We start from the raw sequence: 20,014 nt of genomic DNA, 5'->3' as shown, positions 1-20,014 counted from the left end.
TTACCGCAGTTCCAACATTCTACATATTGTTACCCATAAACACAGAATTACCGTTTACATTTTCATACGAAGTAAACCAATTTCTATGTGGGCACATGTGATGCGAAGCACCAGAGTCTAACAGCCATCTATCAAAACTCTGAGAGACATTACATTCAGGTGAAGTTTCATCTATCATACACAATCCTTCAGCAGATAAAACTTCGTCTACCATACCTGAATCGGCCTGATTCGCTTCGTTCTTCGGGTTTTCGGATTCCTTCCGTTTCCAACAGTCCTTCTTCAAGTGTCCAACTTTACCGCAGTTCCAACATTTTGCCTTACACTTCTTGCCCTTCGATTTCGACCTGGAAGACCCCCTTGGTTTTTCTCCTCTTTCCTTTGAGCGTCCTCTAGCGACCATGGCTTCTGATGCAGCTGTTTCAGTGCTGGATTTCCTTTGTACTTTTTCAGACAGAAGAGCTCCCAAGACTGATTCAAACTTCAAAGAATCAGCAGAGCTGAAACTGATTGAAGTTACGAAGTGATCCCATGATTCAGGCAGAGAACACAGCAAGGTTATGGCTTTATCTTCTTCCTGTATTTTGACTTCCATATCTGTTAATTGACAAATTAGTGTATTAAAAACATTCAAATGTTCTGCAACATTTGAACCTTCTTTCATTCGAAGACTGTATAACTGTCGTTTTAGATAAATTATGTTGGTTAATGATTTTGTCATATAGAATTTTTCAAGTTTTTCCCACAATCCTGATGTCATAGTCTCTTCAACAATGTTGAAGAGAACTTTATCCGCTAGGCATAACCGGATGGTACTGAGAGCTCGGGCATCCAAGTCCTCCCAGTCTGAAGTAGTCATGGTTGTAGGTTTCTTAGTTACCCCATCCAATGCCTTGTGCAACCCTTGTTGCACAAGCAGATCCTTAACTTTCAGTTTCCAAAGAGCAAAATTGCTTTTTACGGTGAATTTCTCCACCTCAAATCTTGCATTCGACATCTTGGCTATTTTCCTCCTTCCTAGGGTTTTAGTCTTTCTAGGGTTTTATATTTCCTTCTTTTTTTAGGTTTTCCTTCAACTAAAAAGTATATCTCCTTATTTCTCCAAATAGAAAGAACCCTAAGGAGTATATCTTCTTATTTCTCCAGATAGAAAAAAACCCTTAAAAAATTTTCTTTTCTTCAATAATAAAAAAAATTGTCTTTTTATTTCTCCAAAACCCTTAAAATTTTCTTTTCTTCAATAAAAAAAAAATTGTCTCCTTATTTCTCCAAAACCCTTAAAATTTTCTTTTCTTCAATAAAAAAAATTGTCTTCTGTTCCTCCTATTTCACTCACACATTCCTTTAAAAAAAAAATCCTAAAACAATTTGTGAATACAAGCCCAGAATTATTTAGCAATGGAAAAAATGATACCCGGTCTGGAACGCTGACCTCCTGACAGAGATAACTCTCACGCTGGATCCCTGACAGAGACTGAAACGTGCACCTCTCACGCAGGTTCTGAAACGTGCACCGATTCTGGAACGCTGAACAGAGATAACTCTCACGCTGGATGCCTGACAGAGACTAAAACTCCTCTCACGCAGGTTCTGAAACGTGCACCGGTTCTGCACTACTTTCTTTCACCAGTTTTGGACTCTCCCTGGATGCGTTCTAGACTGCTTTCTTTCACCAGTTTTGGACTCTCCTTCCACGCTCAGGCTCCGATACCACTTGTAGGAAGTAAAATTGAAATAATGAAGAAAACTAGAAACTCAACAGCCAAGACACGAAACTCAATAAGAAACTGAATTGGAATTAAAAAAATGAATCTCAGCATTTTATTTCATGGGCATTCGATAATTTTATATCACCAACTATCGTTACATAACTAATTATTCGATATACAACTGTCTATTTACATTTACCTAAAGTTACTAATTCGTTTTCAAACTAACAGAGACAGATCCGTATGTCCAGCGCCCCAATTTTTTCCTAAATTTTTGCAACGACCAAGACCAATCCTGTACCCGGTAATTATTTGGCTTCAACCTATATCCCATATATGTGAAGCCATCCTGAAGCAGTTTGAAAGCAACCCCAAATGTGGCCGCAATGTTTTTAATCTCATTAGTATTGCCATTTGAATAAATAAGAACTGACTTATGACCATCGGCGATACCAAAACAACGAAATATGTGAAATAAAGTTTCCCATTGAACAACAGGGAACATACCAAAAGTCAATAGGAGCGAGAGCAAGCATCCTTGTCTCAATCCATGGCAAACGTGGAAGAAATCAGTGGGGAGACCATTTATGAGGATTGTGAACCATGCATGTGATACACACACCATGATCCACTCAATTATATGTATAGAGAGTCTGATCTTCTGTAGAACGATTCGAAGAAAAGTCCAATCAACATTGTCATAAGCCCGATATAAATCTATCTTCATCACCAAAGCCTCGAGCTTCTTCGTCTATATAGAATGTACACATTCCTGAGTAATTGCAATAGCACCGTGAATGGATCGGTTGGAGGGGAAACCAAATTATTCCGCAGAGATGTGTGCTAAAAAGGTGACTTTTCACTGCTCTGCAATGATCTTGGAGATGAGTTTATATGTGATGGTGTACAAAGAGATCAGTGAAAAGTCCGAGAAAGTGGAAGGAGGATTATTCCAATCCTAGACACTTGTCTCTGGCAAAAGAGTTATGAAACTCTTCCATCAAGACAGGTTTATATAATGTCTCGTTTGCCTCTGCATTGAACATAGTGGGATATTCCTCCACACCCCATAGAAGCTCTTCAAACTGCATCTCCTTGGCTTTGAACAAATTTTGAAAATATATGCCCGCTTCCCGTCGAATTTCATCATCAAAGTATACCATATCTCCATCAGTCCCAATGATATTCCATATGGCATTGCTATTCCTCCACTGATTTGCATAGGGGTGAAAAATTTGTGTTACAGTTCCCTTCCCAAATCCATATAGCTCTACCTTATATCTCCAAGTGGATTCCTGAATTTCCAAAATGTGCTTCTTCCTGGCCTCTAATTGTTTTAATCTATCCAATAGTTGTTCGGATGGCACCTGAGTAGCTAAATGTTCCCCAATCTAACGGATCTCAACCAGCGAATCTTTCAATTCCTGTAATAAAGCCTTCTTTCACCTCTCCCAATTTCTAGCTCGGCTTTTAAGGAATTTTAATTTGTGTAATGGTGTTCATGGTCGATCTGTGTCTGTATCATTTAGAGGAATTCCAAACATACATGACCATGTTAATGGAGTCATCTTGAAGCCATGTCTGATTAAACTTGAAATGCATCCCTCTTTTAATCGACTACGTCTGCCATTTAAGTACAATTGGACAATGATCAGAGAAATATCTTGTTCCACATGTGACCTGAGATTCCCCAAAACTTCACACAAACCTTCGTTAACGAAAACTCTATCAAGCCTCTTTCAAATATAAGAATCTCCACTCCTTGCATTGCGCCAGGTGGGCACCATGGGGTCTAGGCAAATATCTATCAAGTGGTTCTCCTCAAAAAGATTACTCGGTCTAGCAGCCATGGGGTCTCCACGACCACACTTACCCCAAACCTCCTCTTTGTTTAAAGTGTCATTGAAGTCTAAAGTGGTTATTGATTGGGCTACGAGCAAAATCTCCTTCAATCCTCTTATGCTCTCCCATTGGATGCAAATTAGGAACATGGTTGCATTGTTTGGTGGGTTGACATTTACACATTTATCAGGGGCAAAATGGGGCGATTGATGTTGTAGACCATAGATATCATCCTGACGATATTATCTAATGTGCCTACAGCGATGACTGCGTAACAATATTATCTATTGTGCCTACAACAATCACAGCAATCAGTTCTGGCATCATTAGTATGTAGTGTATGTGATTAGATATGATTGCTATAAGATCATTTTGGCAATTTCTATTCCAATTCTGGCATCATTAGTATGTAGAGTATGTGATTAGATGTGATTTTTCTGTTTGGAATGACTTTAAAGGTGATACGTGCATATTATACCAAAAATATATATTGTATTATTTAAGTCAAATTCAAGTGATACAAGAGCTTGGGTTGATCACTGTTAAGGACGTATATAGGTTTATCACACTTGTTCAACAAGATTGGACCAAATGGTGGTGGTATAGGAAAATCTGGGCTTTAATCTCCATTTCAATCTAATATGTTTTGGATGGACAACTATGTTGCAAGGGTTAAGGGTTTTTATGGACCTAGCACGTGTGTATTATGCAAAGATGCAAATGACATGACACATCTATTGTTTCTCCAATTGCAGTTGCCATTTGGATAACTGTGTTGAATATATTACACATTACTGCTGACTAAAACACAACTTCTATGGATGAATGTATACAATACTGGAAGATGGGTTACAAAGAATAGTGTACCCTTCCTTTCTATAGTATATGGGGTTATTTGGAGATGTAAGAATGCATACATTTTTTATAACTGTCCTTGGACACTACTATGCAGACCAACCTCAAGATATGTTCATGCTTCAATGAGACTAGTCCAATGGTCAGCTAACAGAGAATGTTAAATTATGGTATGTTCTATGCTTATAGCAGTTTATTTCTTTTCTTCTTATTAGCAATTGATTAGCAATCAAATATACATTAACTAAAGCGCAGATAGAACATTAAACAATCGACAGAAAACAAGCCAAGACAAGAGACACAAGATGTGGTGGCTAGCCAGGGACAAACCCCAATGCGGGGAAACCCTTTGATCAAATCTTCTTTCATCTTCAGTGGTTCAACAGAGAGAAATAGTACAAAATCAGAATTTTGTAATTTTATATTAGCAACAACAAACCCTAGATCAGCAAAATCAAACTTAGTCAAACGAGATGAAATTGACCTCCAATATGCTTGACCAATTTCCTGGTCAATTAATCCTCAAACAGCCTAAAGAAGCAGCCCATAGACAACCCAAAAAACACAATCAAATTGTTGACTTAAGTCAACACGTTGCCCCAAACTAGGTCAATTAACGCTGATCAAACCAAAGGTCAAATTGTCTCAATTTGCGTGCCAAAATATGTGGCTTGCCTAAGAGAGGCAGCCACACCAAAACCACACTCTTCTAAGGTCAACGCTTGGTCAACACTGGTCAAAGAGACCTTCAACAACCTTTGCGTCTTCCTTGCCCTTCTGCGCCCTCCTCCTTCCCACGTGTGAGTTGCTCCTTGTGTAACCCAACGCTAAGGAAAGATAGAAGAATGAGTGAAATGAGTTGGGTTGATAATAAATCAACTTCACTTGTACTTCTATGATTCACTAGGCATGTGTGCCACACATTTCACTGTTGGCCGATTTCAACAATTTGTCATGTAAATACAAATAAATTCATATCTCCATAAATACTTGTCAAAATCAAATGACCTTTAGATTAATCCTACACCTCTCGACAAGAGGAATCTAGGAAAAATATCCGCTACCATAAATAAAATGACCCACAAGGAGTTTAGCCCTAGTTTCCAATTTTAACACTCCCTCTCAACTAAGGAGAACTCCATCTGCTAATTTGCCTGACTGTCGGTACTGTCCCAGCGATCAAATGCACTGCCTTGCACTATTGGCTCCGCATAGTTCTACTAAACTATGAAGAAAAAGAAATGATCGAAAATGTATCATACAATCATCCACTAATCCGAAGTCATACCACTCTCATTGATCCCGAATCAATGGAAGTCATCCTCGCATAGGGAGTATGGTAGATACAACAATGCGTCCATCGATAGTGCTACTAATGGTCCCTAACCCCATTTCCCTACTCATTGATCATATGAGAGGTACTTCCCATGAGTCCCAAACTACATGGATAGAATGCCTCCACAGGAAAACTAATCATCATGTCCACATGAGAACGAATCATCCTGTCCAACAGTTGCCTCAAGAGAACTAATCATCTTGGCCCACGGGGGAACTAATCATCTTATCCCGCAGTCACCACGGGAGAACTAATCATCCTGGCACACAGGAAAACTAATCATCATGTCTCACAGTGGCCACGGGGTGTCACAGGGGAAAGTTAAATCTTTCACCCTGTACATAGTGCACCACCAAGGGATGGTGAGTCACACTGTGGTCGCATGTCGCTCCAAGAAGTACCCCATGTCCCTTGGAGTTCCCAAAGCTCAATATACGCATCATACACGACCCTCATAAGAGGGTCTCTCAACGACACTAAGTCGTTCTCAGAAAGTCAAGAATTTGACCTTTCCCAAGGGCTTCGCCAAAATCTCTGTAACTTGTTCATCTGTACCAATATGTTGGAGCCTTATTGCTCCCCATTGTACCATATCCCGGATATAGCGGTACCTGATATCGATGTGCTTGAAGCGATCATGAAATACGAGATTCTCTAATAAACAAATCTCGCTCTGCTTGTCACACAGGATCATGGTAATATCCAATGTGAATCCAAACAGCACACTGAAGAGCTTCCGCAACCACTATCTCAAAAGAGGCCATACTAGCAGCAATGTATTCTGCCTCAACGGTGCTAAAAGCCACCGACTTCTGCTTCCTGCGCATCCAGGATATCGAGACATATCCCAAAGAAAAACAGCGCCAGGAAGTGCTCTTTCGGTCCACCACACTACCTGCCCAATCAACATCGGTATATCCATGTAGTCTCACATCTCCAGCAATGTATCTCAAACAATGTGTGATTGTGCCACAAAGATATCTCAACAGATTCTTGGCACCAATCCAATGTGTGGTGAGGCTCAACCATATGTTGACTCAACGTGTTGACTACAAAACATATATCTGAACGGGAGTTCAAAAACATCAATGTTCCAATGAGTTGACAATACTCGATAGCATTTTGTAAAACAAGTCCAACAACACTACCACGTAACTTTTTGAAGTCAAGGTCTACCGAGGTAGTCATAGGCTTGCGATCCACCATACCAAACCTTTTCTAATATCTTCACCACATATTTTCCTTGGGATAAGAAAATCTCCCTTAATTTCTACTAAACTTTCAATCCTAAGAAGTAGTGCATCAGTGCTAGGTCCTTCATCTCAAACTCAAAAGCGAACTCCCTCTTATATTTGTGAATGCCCCTGTTAGAAAGAGATCATCAACATACACCAATATGAAAGGTTTGTCATCTTCAACCTTAAAGTAGAGGTTAGGGTCGGCTTCACTCCTACTAAATCCCAACTTCATCATGTCACTGTCGATCCTCTCATACCACGCTCGAGGTGCTTGCTTCAGCCCATAGAAAGCTTTCTTCAACCTGCACACGTGAGATTCTCGTTCATGAATCTCAACTCCTTCAGGCTGTTCCACATAGACTTCCTCTTTGATCAAACCATGCAAGAACACAATCTTGACATCCATCTAATGTAGGTTCCATCTTTGCGAAGCAGCAAGGGCAATGATTGAGCAAATGGTGATATATCAGGCAACAAGTGCAAATCTCTTGTCAAGTCTATTTCTTCTAATAGAAGCCACGAGCGACAAAAAGGAGCCATATATTTTCCAACGCTTCCATCAACTCCATGTTTTATCTTGTAAAGCCATTTCGAAGTGACCACTGCTTTGTCCTAGGGTCTAAGGAACACATCCCAAACATCGATTTTCATGGACTCATATTCCTCATTCATATCATCCTCCATACTTTATGTTTGACAGCGTTTGCAAATGATGAAGGCTCATTTTGGATGATCATGCTCATGATGGCCAAATATCTCTAATACCTAAAGCCCTTCTGGCTGCAATGTATCCTTTAGCATCATCAAGTGTCCCCGTAAGCCATGAAGGTCTTTTCCTTTTAGCAACTTCTGCGTCCTTTCTGCGTCTTCCTTGCCCTTTTGCATCCTCCTCCTTCCCACGTGTGAATTGCTCCTTGTGTAACCCAAAGCTAAGGAGAGAGAGAGAAAAGAATGAGTGAAATGAGTTGATAATGAATCAACCTCACTTGTACTTGTATGATTCACTGGGCATGTGTGCGACACATTTCATTGTTGGTCGACCTTGACAATTTACCAAGTAAATACAAATAAATTCATATCTCCGTAAATACTTGTCGGAATCAAATGATATTTAGATCAATCCTACACCTTTCGACAATAGAAATCTAGGAAAAAAATCCACTGCCATAAATAAAATGACCAGTACTTTCATTTTTGCTAGAACATTTGGGTAGCCACAAACATTTCATTTTTGCTAGAACATTTGGGTAGCCACAAACACTAGGGCACGATCATTGCTCTATAGTGGTTACCCACTGGGGTGATGAAAGTATTTGGGGACTTTAAAGCGGTTACGTGTATTATACAATAATACATGGTTATCCATTTAGGTGATGAAAGTATTTGGGGATTCATAAGTGGTTACTGACTAGGATGCAGGCAAGAATTCTTTAAATCCTTCTATCCTTCTATGCTCTCCCATTGGATGCAAAGGATTAGGAACATGGTTGTTCAGTTGGGTGGGTTGACATTTACGCAGTTATCAGGAGCGAAATGGGATGGCTGCTATCTATCACAAGTTAACCATAGATATCATCTAACAATATTATCTACTGTACCTACACCATCAACTGCAAACTTGGGAACAGAAATATCCACCATGCATGAGCACTTTCATACCACATAAAATGATTTTGGCAATTTCTATTCTAGTTCTGGCATCATTAGTATGTAGTTATGAGTTTTCCATTTGGAACGACTTCATTTAAGGTGATACATGGGATGATACATGTGATATATGGACTATCTTGTATACATTTGTATATTTTTGGTATTTCTAGTGTATCTTGTATACATTTATATATATATATTTTTGATTTTTGGTATTTCTAGTGTATCTTGTATACATTTATATATTTTTGAGTTTTCCATTTGGAAACATTTATATATTTTTGAGTTTTCCATTTGGAACGACTTTATTTAAGGTGATACATGTGATTTAAGGTGATACATGTGATATGTGATATATGGACTATCTTGTATACATTTGTATATTTTTGGTATTTCTAGTGTATCTTGTATACATTTATATATTTTTGAGTTTTCCATTTGGAACGACTTCATTTAAGGTGATACATGTGATTTAAGGTGATACATGTGATATATGGACTATCTTGTATACCTTTGTATATTTTTGGTTGGTATTTCTCCATTTGGAACGACTTCATTTAAGGTTTGTATATTTTTGGAACGACTTCATTTAAGGTTTGTATATTTTTGAGTTTTCCATTTGGAACGACTTCATTTAAGGTGATACATGTGATATATGGACTATCTTGTATACATTTGTATATTTTTGGTATTTCTCCATTTGGAACGACTTCATTTAAGGTGATACATGTGATATATGGACTATTTTGTATACATTTGTATATTTTTGGTATTTCTAATGCATATTTTTGGTATTTCTCCATTTGGAACGACTTCATTTAAGGTGATACATGTGATATATGGACTATTTTGTATACATTTGTATATTTTTGGTATTTCTAATGCATATGTACAATATAGTGATGCAAATACTGCGATATGTAAACAGTCTTATATAATACAAAGTCTGTTGATTTTTTCCTTACAATATAGTGATGCAAATACTGCGATATGTAAACAGTCTTATATAATACAAAGTCTGTTGATTTTTTCCTTATGAAAAATAAAATACAGTAACTATTAATACACCCATAATTTACCCATTAATACACGCATAATTTTACTACCAAGAAGCTCTTTATCTTTTTGTTATTTTTTTCCATGACATGAAATTTGTGATTTCAGCAATATAATCTACAGAATCCAAGTACTATAATGTATTTTTTCTGGTTAATTTTGCCCAAAATCCAATTATAGGTAATTTTGGTTACATGCAGAATTCAAGGGCACCGATACTAAAAATGCGGTTATACATTCCACATTCAAAAACACATTTTAAGCTAAAATTCATACCACAGGGGGATCCAAGAATGCAAACAGGCTTTCCAAATTTCAAGAATGCAAACATGATTTCCAAATTTCAAAGCATGTGACACTCGGGCTATAATTTTCATTGCGAGGTGCTTTGTCTGTTACGACATACCTATTTATAATGCATCGTTATATTTACCCTTTCTATAATGCGTTCACTTCTAACAACTAGCTACGAGAGTTCATAGGCTCTTGCTATTCAAGTATCAAGCATAAAAAGCGCACATAACCTACAGAAAACAAAGCATTTCTATGTACAAACAAAGAGACGTTTAAACCCGATTTAAAGATCTACTAACATTATTTGGCCAGAATTATTTTTAAAACCCAACTTATTTTTCGAACCCTAAAATTCGTCATCACCTTAAACCATAAATACAACCAATAGCAAAAAGAATACAAAAATCTCAAACAACCGCACAGCTTAGTAGGCAAAATCACGTTCAACTTGTGAGATACCTTACAAAAGCTAGCGTGTGCAAGAACCATAGAGACTTATTATAAAGTGATTGAGATATCTCCAGTAACAATGATTGGAAACAAAAGTTGAATTGAATACGTGGATACGGAACTCAAAATAACTGCAGAGCTCTTTACAAGATACATTTAAGTTGGACTTTCAAAAAAAAAAAATCTATGCTCTAGTCAAGTTTATCAGAAATAAGCCGTCCCCTAGACAAACCCTTACAAATATCTATTTCAGGGTCTGTTAGAACCCCGATATGGAGAACCTTTAGAAGACACCGATCGTTCGCGTCCTCGACGTAGTGCTCCATTCCTCCTATCATATGGAGATAGAGACCGTTCTCTCCTGCTGTAAGGGGATATTGACCTCTCTCTCCTGCTGTAAGGGGATATTGACCGCTCCCTCCTGCTGTAAGGTGATAGTGAGCGATCCCGCCTACTGTAAGGAGAGCGGGACCTATCCCTCCTGCCATATGGAGAATAAGACCTATCCCGCCTTCTATAAGGAGTCACTGACCTGTCTCGTCCATAACTCCTGTCATCATATGGCGAATATCGAGGTGAGCCATATCGGTCTCCCCTGTATGGAGAATAACTTGGGGAGCGACGTGAACTATGAAAATCACTGGATCTGCTGTATGTACGTCGCCTGTCATAGTCACGCACTGTTTATACAGAAAATGCAAGTGGATAATGAGGATATTACATATTGTGAATACAAACAAGAACACAATTTTAAGGCTGTATTTATAAAACAAAGGCATACTTCCCTAGCAATAATAAACTATTATCGATTACATCAATATTATTCAATAGAAACATCAATAAATCAATAAATCCTCTTTAAAACAGTTCCTTGTTACCTCTTGTTGGCCTCACGCCCAGGTACTTGCCAGGTGTAGGAGTCCTTCCCCGCTTCCTTTTTGCCTGCAGTAGTATAATGGCATCACCAACAATACTCGAGAATATGATAACCAGAGAAGAATGCAACATTGAATTAAAAATATCGCGTTTGAAAAAGACATTCACTACATGCAACCTGAAAGATTGGCTAAAAGCTAAAAACAGAATAGACTAATGAAGGGCAAGAACGACAACACAAGGTAGGTGAGTGATCATTCAATAAAACTTATCAAATGTTTCACAAGACAGACTAATCTCACACTTCACAATACAAAACATAGGGCTACAGCACTAATATGCATACTCTAAAATGGAGGCATATGCAAGGAAAAAGTCAGTTAATTGCTTTGAAACAAAAAATCAGGGCATACAACCCTTATATAGTCGGGTAGTTGCTGCATTTGACGTCAGAATATTGAACTATTTTTGAAATCTGTTGTAGCTGATGGTGACATTGTCGATTGTATCAACACAAATGCCAATGCAAGTTGATGGGAAAGTCTTGACTGTTATGCTCGTAGGCTTAGGCTCTTAAGTTGAGAAAAAGCTGAAGCTGTTTAAGTTGAAAAAGAGTCGATGAAGCTACACAGCTGCCCTGCTGCCAAAATAGAGGCAACATTTCTGAATGGTGAGGGCGAATAATACAATTTGTCAAAACAACTATTTTATTTCTTAGTCACCTGCACTGCATCCTGTCCAATTTCAAAGGTTAAACAAAAGCAACTCCTCCATTTATGCATACCTTCTCAACAGTAATAACGCGGCCTTCTAAAACAGATCGATTCAAATATTTAATACAACGATCTGCATCTTCAGAGGTGGCCATTGTAACAAATCCAAAACCACGTGATTCCCGGGTACGAGGATCAACGACAAGATGGCACTCCACGACCTGTAAATATTATATACCATAACATCCAAACAATTAATGTTAAATTCCTACAACAGCACTAACTAGAAAAACGTGACTGAACTAGACAAGCCAGAATGCCGTATAACTTATCAACCATTTTCATAATTTCACAGATGGAGTACATTCTCAAGGAAATCTAGAATAACAGAACATCAAATAGTTCTAGCTGAAGCCAAAAACATTTAACCAACCATTGCCTTAAAAACCTGCAAAAAAAATATAAAAACCACATTTCCTCTATTACAGTTTCGAGTTGCTAATGACCTCGGATTTGTGATATTCTATTCTATCATTTACTGATCCCACTTTCACCAATTTTCTATGTTCCACTGGTTTTTGGGAAGGGGGAACAGCAAATACAGGAGGACAGATCCCCAGGATAGCTAGAGCTGAGATGATCCAAAAAAGGAAAAAGAACAAGAGCAATAACCGCAAGGATTAGCCTTTTGAAATGTTGTTTTCTCTGTTTTTTTAACATTGAGGCTTTGTTTCTTGTAATTTTGCCACCGAAATTCAATATCTAAATCACCATGAACCCAAATCAAAAACCATCATGCAAAACCCATATTTTGATCTGCAATTTGTACAACATATTTAAATTCAATACAATACAAAAATAATTGATGGGAAACTTGATCATATTGTTTACTCATCAATGTCCATGATTGTATATATGCTTGGATTATCCGTGAAACCTGTCCAGAACATCATTGAAGTCTATACAGAACCAATCTGCCTGAAACATCTTAATGACAGCCAACAAGTCTCCAATTCCCCAATGAAGTCCCCAGCAGTTTGGGGACACTTCCTAAGTGTCCACAAGCACCCAGAACATGGGAATACAGGGTGAGCAGGTTTTTTTTAGTGGGGCCAGGTCCCCGTGCAACATTGCTAATTTTCTATTGCATTTCCTATCCAACACCTCAATTAAGCAGAAAATCACATCCTAAGAACTTACAGCATAAACAAAATTTTACACAAAAGCTATACTAACCTTTCCTTCTCTAGAGAAGTGATCTTCAAGATCCCTTTTAGTAATTCGAGGAGACAAGCCCGTGACATAAAGGTTGTTCCCAGGATTTGCCACATCCACTGAGTCACGGCTCCTAATTAAAAAGAAGGAAATAATCTCATTTTCCTGAAACATAAATCTTTGGGAAGAATTTTTAAAACCATATAGAAATGTCAATGCATAAAAACATTTCACTGCACTTACCTGGAACGGCTCCGAGATCTTGAATATGACCTTGACAGAGAACGATTTCCCCTTGGCGGTGAATATGAATCATACCTTTAAAAGGAGAAGACGATAAAATTCCAACATTAACTATGCGTGCAAGCACCATGAAGCAAATGAAAAAAAACTTACAAATTTACTGTATTCTTTGAGATAAAACTCACCTCCCTCTCCCTGAGTACGACTGCAAAAAGAAAAAATAAAAAACATGTCAGCATAAGAGTATGATGAACATTTCAAAAAGGAAGTTATACAATAACAGTTACCTTCATACAACTATACTTCCCGTGAGAAAAAACGTCAAACCGCTTAACTGCATTTATTATTTGCAATAAAGCTTCTAAAAAGGGAGCATCTGAACATGTAACATTTGACTATTTTATATGAACTTGAAACCGTGCACTTGGAAAGTAGCCCTTAGGATTTTCCATCCTGTCTGTTACCTTGTACCACCACCAAAACAAGAAAAGCTTATTCATTTTATTGCTATTAAGAATACATTCGGTGGAACCCTTACGAGAATAGAAAGGTCTTTCGAATTTCATGTGCCTTTCACAATTTACTATAGGAATATTTTTTCCCGGTGGAGCCAATATCTTAGTATGTCTCATGAACTCCGAGAGAGCTAAGACTATAAAACATTAACACTGGGAATCAGACCTGATCCGGTGGAAGTAAACTCCCAATGGATAACCCGTGAACAACAGCCCCAATGGGCAACCTACTCTAAGAATATTATATAATAACATTTAGATAAGAGTACTTTAACATCTGTCAACATTCTACACTATTCGTTGTGCCTAACTATTAATCTTGAGTAATCTCCAATCGTGACTTACTATTAGGCACATGTTCTCTGCCAAAAATTGGGCTATATTGTTTTTAATATCCAGTTGCCTGTTATGCTCTCGACAATCCACTATTATGTCATTATTGGGCACCTGCTTTTTAACCCCCAAAAAAAAACCACTGGGACTGGGTTGGTTTTTAAAAGGTGGTGATACTTCCTCACCAAAATTCAGTTCCCTCTTAAGAACAACCTACAACCAAATGGTCGACCTACACTGTGAATAATCTTGGCAACATCCAACTACAGAGTTTTAACTTTTAACGTCTATCGACATTCTACACTATTCTGTATAATTAATATGCCTAAATACTATGCAAGCGACGCCTTTAATCTTTAAGTATACCTATTAGCATGCTGTTTTTTAATTTATAATTATCAGTAACGCTTACTCTTAAGAGCTTGGCTGAAAGGCTGATTCGATTCACTTTAAATATGGTATGTTTCATCATCTGAAAAACTATGGTGTGTTTCAGCATCTGAAAAACTATGGTGCGTTTCATCATCTGAAAACCTATGGCGTGTTTCATCATCTGTAAAAACTGAGGTCCATATAGTTATTAAGTCGAGACGAAGCATGTCACTCGACAGGCAGAGTGTCCGGTCAAGAACGGATGCTAGTCGTTTAAAAATGCCATACAATACTCCCCATGTTTTCTCAAAAAAGGAACAGCAAAGGGCATCTATTATTGCCACAATAAAGGATACATATTATATTGATTTCAACCATTAGATGCTTTGATGCAGTGTTAGAATTAGCATGCAGCCCTGCGAGTGATATTTTTTTTAAATGTTGAGGTTTTGATCTTTGGGGTTAAAGCTGGGCCTAAGCATTAAAAGAAATTTGACCACTTGAGGAATTACAATTTAAAGGAACAAATTACTTTATACAGAAACAAAACTGAAAGAAAATCTAAATGTATTATAAACCCTAACTACTAAGCCCCGATGTAGCATATCACAAAACCTCGCGGGAACTTATCTCCACCTTAAACTTGAACTATTTCAAGGCCACACCCCGACATTACAGAAATCATTACATCATTTTTAATTTATAACAGTTAACCCGGACGCATAGACAAACTCGCCATGAGACCACAGAAATAGTTTCTGATTCGCTAAACTATCAATTTAAAGCCGAAAACACAGACACAAACTCACCATGGTAGCTTGCAGAAGAGATTCCGGTAGAAGATGTCTTCGACCCTCCCACAAAGGAAACCCTAGCTTACCCTGGAAAAAATTAGGTCGCGGTAAAACCCTAAAAGCAACGCCAAAAGATCGCACAAGCCGTTAAAACTTCAAAAATCAGAGATGCTAAGAAAACCCAATGCGCAGGCCAATAGATAATGTCAGATCTCTGTTATCAAGCTGACAGTTTCGAGCGTTTGAACGGAATGGGATGATGAAATATAGAGTAATGAACGTTCTGGAAGTTCACCCGTGAAGATATCGGATTTGAAAGTACCTTCAATTACGATTTATAGAAATAATGACTTCAATGACCTTTTTATATGTTAAAGATGGAGTAACTAATAACCTTTATTTAGACCGGTCGGTAATGTAAAATAACCATTCGGGTTTTAAACTTGGGTGGTCCCATTTACTATTCTTCGTGAGAGGATATCACTGGCATTTGCCCTTAGAAATTTTTTTGGAAATTTTGGCATATCAATTTTCCCCTTTCTTTTTTCGGAAAATTTGGCATATCAATATTCCCCTATTCTCACTCAAGTTCTTTTCACCCTCGTCGCATTTGTCCACTAGTGTTCACTTCATGCTTTATATAGTTATATTAGGATTTGTATCAGATGTTGTAAAGGAAACGTCGTAAGGAAGATAAGATAAGATAATTATATCTATGTTCAACTAATAACCACAAAGTAGGTCAAAGGGATTGTTGAGTACAATGATGTCTATACAATGCGGAAGAACCAAATAGTGTCCTATAAAAAATACAATGCATGAATATAAAAGGTACAATGCAAGAACATAAAAGATATAATATATGGAATGCCTTGACTGAGAAGATCCAGGGGCTAATGGGTCTAAGGATCAGACCCATCTCTCCTAACATTTGAGATTGACTGAAGATGTGGTCAATAGTCTGATGAGTTGGTCGAAAACATGCCTGTCCCCTAGCTCTGAGTTTTCTCTGCTCAAGGTCATTAGAGAGCTTCCTATGTATATCAATAACATACAACTTTGAGAATGTGTGGCCCACCATGATCATTGTGTAGTTATCAGGATTTGAGCGGAAGCCTGATTTGTGGATTGGATGGATGATGTGGTGTGACCATGCCGGTAGAAAACCTTCACAGACTACATGGTTGAAGAGATCAACCAAGTAGGTAACCAAAGCATGGAAACTATGTTTAAAGAACTCTGCTTGGTAGTCTTCCTCATCGGTTGCTTTGTTGTTTTTCATCACCCAAATGGCCTCTCTAATATCTTTGTCTGAGAATAGGTAACAGGATGGGGGTGGGGAGGTAACATTAATTTGTCCCTGCCCCCGAATATCATAAAGGTTGGAAGTGTGAGAGAACATGGATGTAGGGTCAAGGTTAGATGGAAGACGGGAGCGTCGGGGAAGGATGGTATGCCATAATTGTTTAGGGGAGTAGGCAAGGAGAGCATAAAGTTCCCATCTTCTATGAGAGACAAAGAGTCATTTCTTGCGACGAAGGAGACGATGGTAAGAGGCTTTGAAGTAAGGGTAGAAGGGTTGAGAGTGGGTGAAATCATATCAAAGATCTCGATGTAGAGTCTTGCATTCATCATCGTGCCATTTGTTCATGGGGCAAGATCCAACTTTTCAGGAGATGGAAGTGGAATGAGTAGAGTGAGGGAAGAATATGAGTGTTGCTTCCCAAATGGCAGATGAAAGACGCATGTATTTAGTGGAAGCATAATCAAGCAAGGAGAATTGGGTCTCCGATGGGAGCATCTTGCGTAGGGTAGAGGACAAGATGTCAGAGTTGCCTTCGTCAAATTGAAAGGTGGTTTAGGGTGGGCTTCGAGGGGAAGGAAGGGGTGGAAGGGGAGGGTCAAACTAGAGAGAGAAGGAAAGAAGTGCATGATCAGCAAGGGGGGTGGGGGAGGCCAAGAGATGGCGAATAAAAGGGAGCAAGTTCTGGCTAGTGAGGACATAATCAACTACACTCGTAGCCCCGCCATATGGTTGACACGTGAAAAAGCGTGAGTCAAGGAAACAAGGGAGACCATTTAAAATTAAAAACTCTTGTGATTCCCCCAACTGCAATAGATGCTTACCATAAATTGTAGTGGGCCCAAAAGCATCATATCACATCCAGTGAAGCCCTACTGAATCTGGATATATCCCCCAGGTACAAAACACATCCTTTAATCGATCATGTAGAGGGATCTGGAGATCTCTAGTATGAGCATTGAATTCACCTAGGAGGATGACTTCCCCAACAGTAGAGTATTTGGTGATGTCGATGTACAAGTCTATAACAGGTCCTGATTTGAGCGGTTATGGATGGCAAATAGTGAAGAGGATGGGGGAAAGTAATAGACTGCAATGTAGATTTCCCTCCGAGGAGAGACTCCGACGCTCATTTGAATCCACATAAACCTGGCAAACTCATCTTTGGCTACCAAAGATACCATGTTTTGGAGTGAGTCACTAGCTAAACAAGCAACTCCACCTGATCCTCTGACCCCTCCCGAGCCCCTCGTCTCCTGCCTGCAAGCTGAGAACCAATGGTAACCTGTGATATCTGGGAGAGGTCGAACAGGGCTTGCTTGAGTCTCGGTCATGAAGAGGATGTCCACTAATTCAAGAGCGTCATACAAAAGTCTCGACGATGACCAAAAAGATCCATTTCCATTCCAACAGTGAATAGTGATGCTTGTACCCTATTGTCTCCCCAAGCGGTCCTGTCATTTGGAACCTCTAGTTCGGGCTTCCCACCCAGGTGGGAAGGAGCCCCGAATGACAACCTGAAGATTCCTGATAACTGCTCATTTCCCTGCTTGTCATGCTTGTAATGAACCTCTTGAGCCTACCTCGAGAAATTAGTCCCTAGGCTCCATAAATTTACAATTTCCGTCATTTACCGTTAAGTTTCAGTGGTTATCACAAGTCTAGTTAACCAATCATTGCATGCAGGGTGATTAACTCGGAAACTATACCCATAACATGGACAACATCAAGGTAATAAACCTACCTCATAAGCACCATATTATAGTACTCTTTAGATCAGCCCTTAGGCTTAAGCCACAACTTGGAGAAAGGGTTAAATCATAGCATGCAGTTATTAGAACTCTTTGATAACCATATGCCAACATAATTAGAACAATGTTTGAGTTTGTTGTAAGCCACAGCTTGGAGAGAATAATGAATCATAACATACAATCATCAAATTCTTTAAAGAGCCCTTACAAGCATCCATAGACATATAACTTTTATGCATCATGCACGAGTAATTAAACCATCTTCATTGGATTCAACTCTTGTAACATGTATGGCATAGAAATCTCTGAATAATCGAAAATCCTACTTAAAGCATCCCTCCATCACTGTTCCACGTGCATAACTAGCTAGATTAACCTTATTGGGAACAAATTATTATGGCATGCATGGTGTAGATATCCTAAACCGTTGACTATACAAGTTAGAAGCATTATTTCCTAACTATTCGACGTGCATCAATATCTCATGACGATGTCAATCTCATGCAGATGATTTCGTAGAAGCATTAATGAGTAAGATGGCTAAATGGACCCAATCAATATCAGCTACCTACTAAGCCTCTACTTATGGAGGCAATAGAAGTCTCAAGCATTCCTCTAAACTCAACTTATAAGATGTTAACACAGGCAGGTCTACTACACAAGCAACTCATCTTGTTATTCTCATACTTACGGATAACACATAGGCCAAAGTGGGCAGCATAACCATTAATGCATCTAAATCACATAATATATTCCTCTACTAATTTTAACTTAGTCAACATTAATAAGCCATAATACATGCATCCACATAGATAATCTGCAATAGCCACATGCAATTCCTTTCATCATTCCTATAGGAAGGAAACTCATGCAATTTCTTTCATAAGCTAGCTGAATTTTATAACAAAGAGGGGAAGAAAACAACATACAAAACATTCCACACATATGAAACCAACTAAAAGATCACTTGGAGAATGGAGCACCACCACCCAACCATGAATCACCTCTGATTGCCCCCGAGACGAGGTTCTTGCCATGGATCAACTGCCTCCAATTGATCTATGCAATGGGTATTTAATACCCTCTTTCATGATATAGTTTCCATTAGCGGTGTCCCACTTTTATGGATTTTTCCATTTGCCTAGGTCTTTTTCCAGAAAAGCTCGCCTTTATCTCCCATGAGGCTTTTCCTCATAAAAGCTTGCCTTTATCTCCCGCAAAGCTTTTATGTTTTTTCCTTGATGGATATCTATCTCCAATCCATCCAAGCTTATCTAGAATCACATCTAGAAGTTTATCATGAAAGATTTATCCCTATCCCATTCCTCAATGGGATTTGGCAAGAATCTCATCTCTTGGTGTCTCACTTTTCCAAGTGATTTATTTATTAATTTATTCAATAATATATTTGTTTTTAATATTACATATCACACCTAGCTTTTCTCAGCTTAGGTTACAATAGGCTTACA

At 38.5% G+C, this 20,014-nt stretch overlaps 1 protein-coding gene across 2 annotated transcripts; it reads right to left on the bottom strand.

Moving 5' to 3' along the window:
- Positions 1-10,436: 10,436 nt before the first annotated feature.
- Positions 10,437-15,830, bottom strand: LOC149149285 (serine/arginine-rich splicing factor SR45a-like). Of its 2 annotated transcripts, XM_089437929.1 has the most exons (8): positions 15,507-15,830; positions 13,663-13,682; positions 13,478-13,552; positions 13,256-13,367; positions 12,091-12,240; positions 11,309-11,372; positions 10,843-11,110; positions 10,437-10,812 (listed from the first exon to the last, which is right to left on the bottom strand). In XM_089437929.1, exons 1-8 carry the CDS (start codon positions 15,507-15,509, stop codon positions 10,680-10,682), a joined length of 825 nt encoding a protein of 274 aa, XP_089294055.1. In that variant the 5' UTR covers positions 15,510-15,830; the 3' UTR covers positions 10,437-10,679. The 2 variants fall into 2 exon arrangements, with proteins under 2 accessions (XP_089294055.1, XP_089294054.1); XM_089437928.1 differs by having other exon boundaries at positions 10,437-11,110.
- Between the last annotated feature and the right edge of the window lie 4,184 nt (positions 15,831-20,014).

The sequence above is a fragment of the Pinus tabuliformis genome, chromosome 9 (assembly GCF_031772625.1).
Source record: "Pinus tabuliformis cultivar Carrire ecotype Pingquan chromosome 9, CPIR1, whole genome shotgun sequence".
Classification (NCBI taxonomy): domain Eukaryota; kingdom Viridiplantae; phylum Streptophyta; class Pinopsida; order Pinales; family Pinaceae; genus Pinus; species Pinus tabuliformis.
This window is presented reverse-complemented; position numbering and strand designations above follow the sequence as displayed.

Coding starts and splice junctions, on each gene's coding strand:
- LOC149149285 (XM_089437928.1), bottom strand. Junction 13,368..13,477: donor AGATCTCGGAGCCGTTCCAG/GTAAGTGCAGTG, acceptor CTTTTTAATTAG/GAGCCGTGACTCAGTGGATG. Junction 12,241..13,255: donor ACTTCTCTAGAGAAGGAAAG/GTTAGTATAGCT, acceptor TAATATTTACAG/GTCGTGGAGTGCCATCTTGT.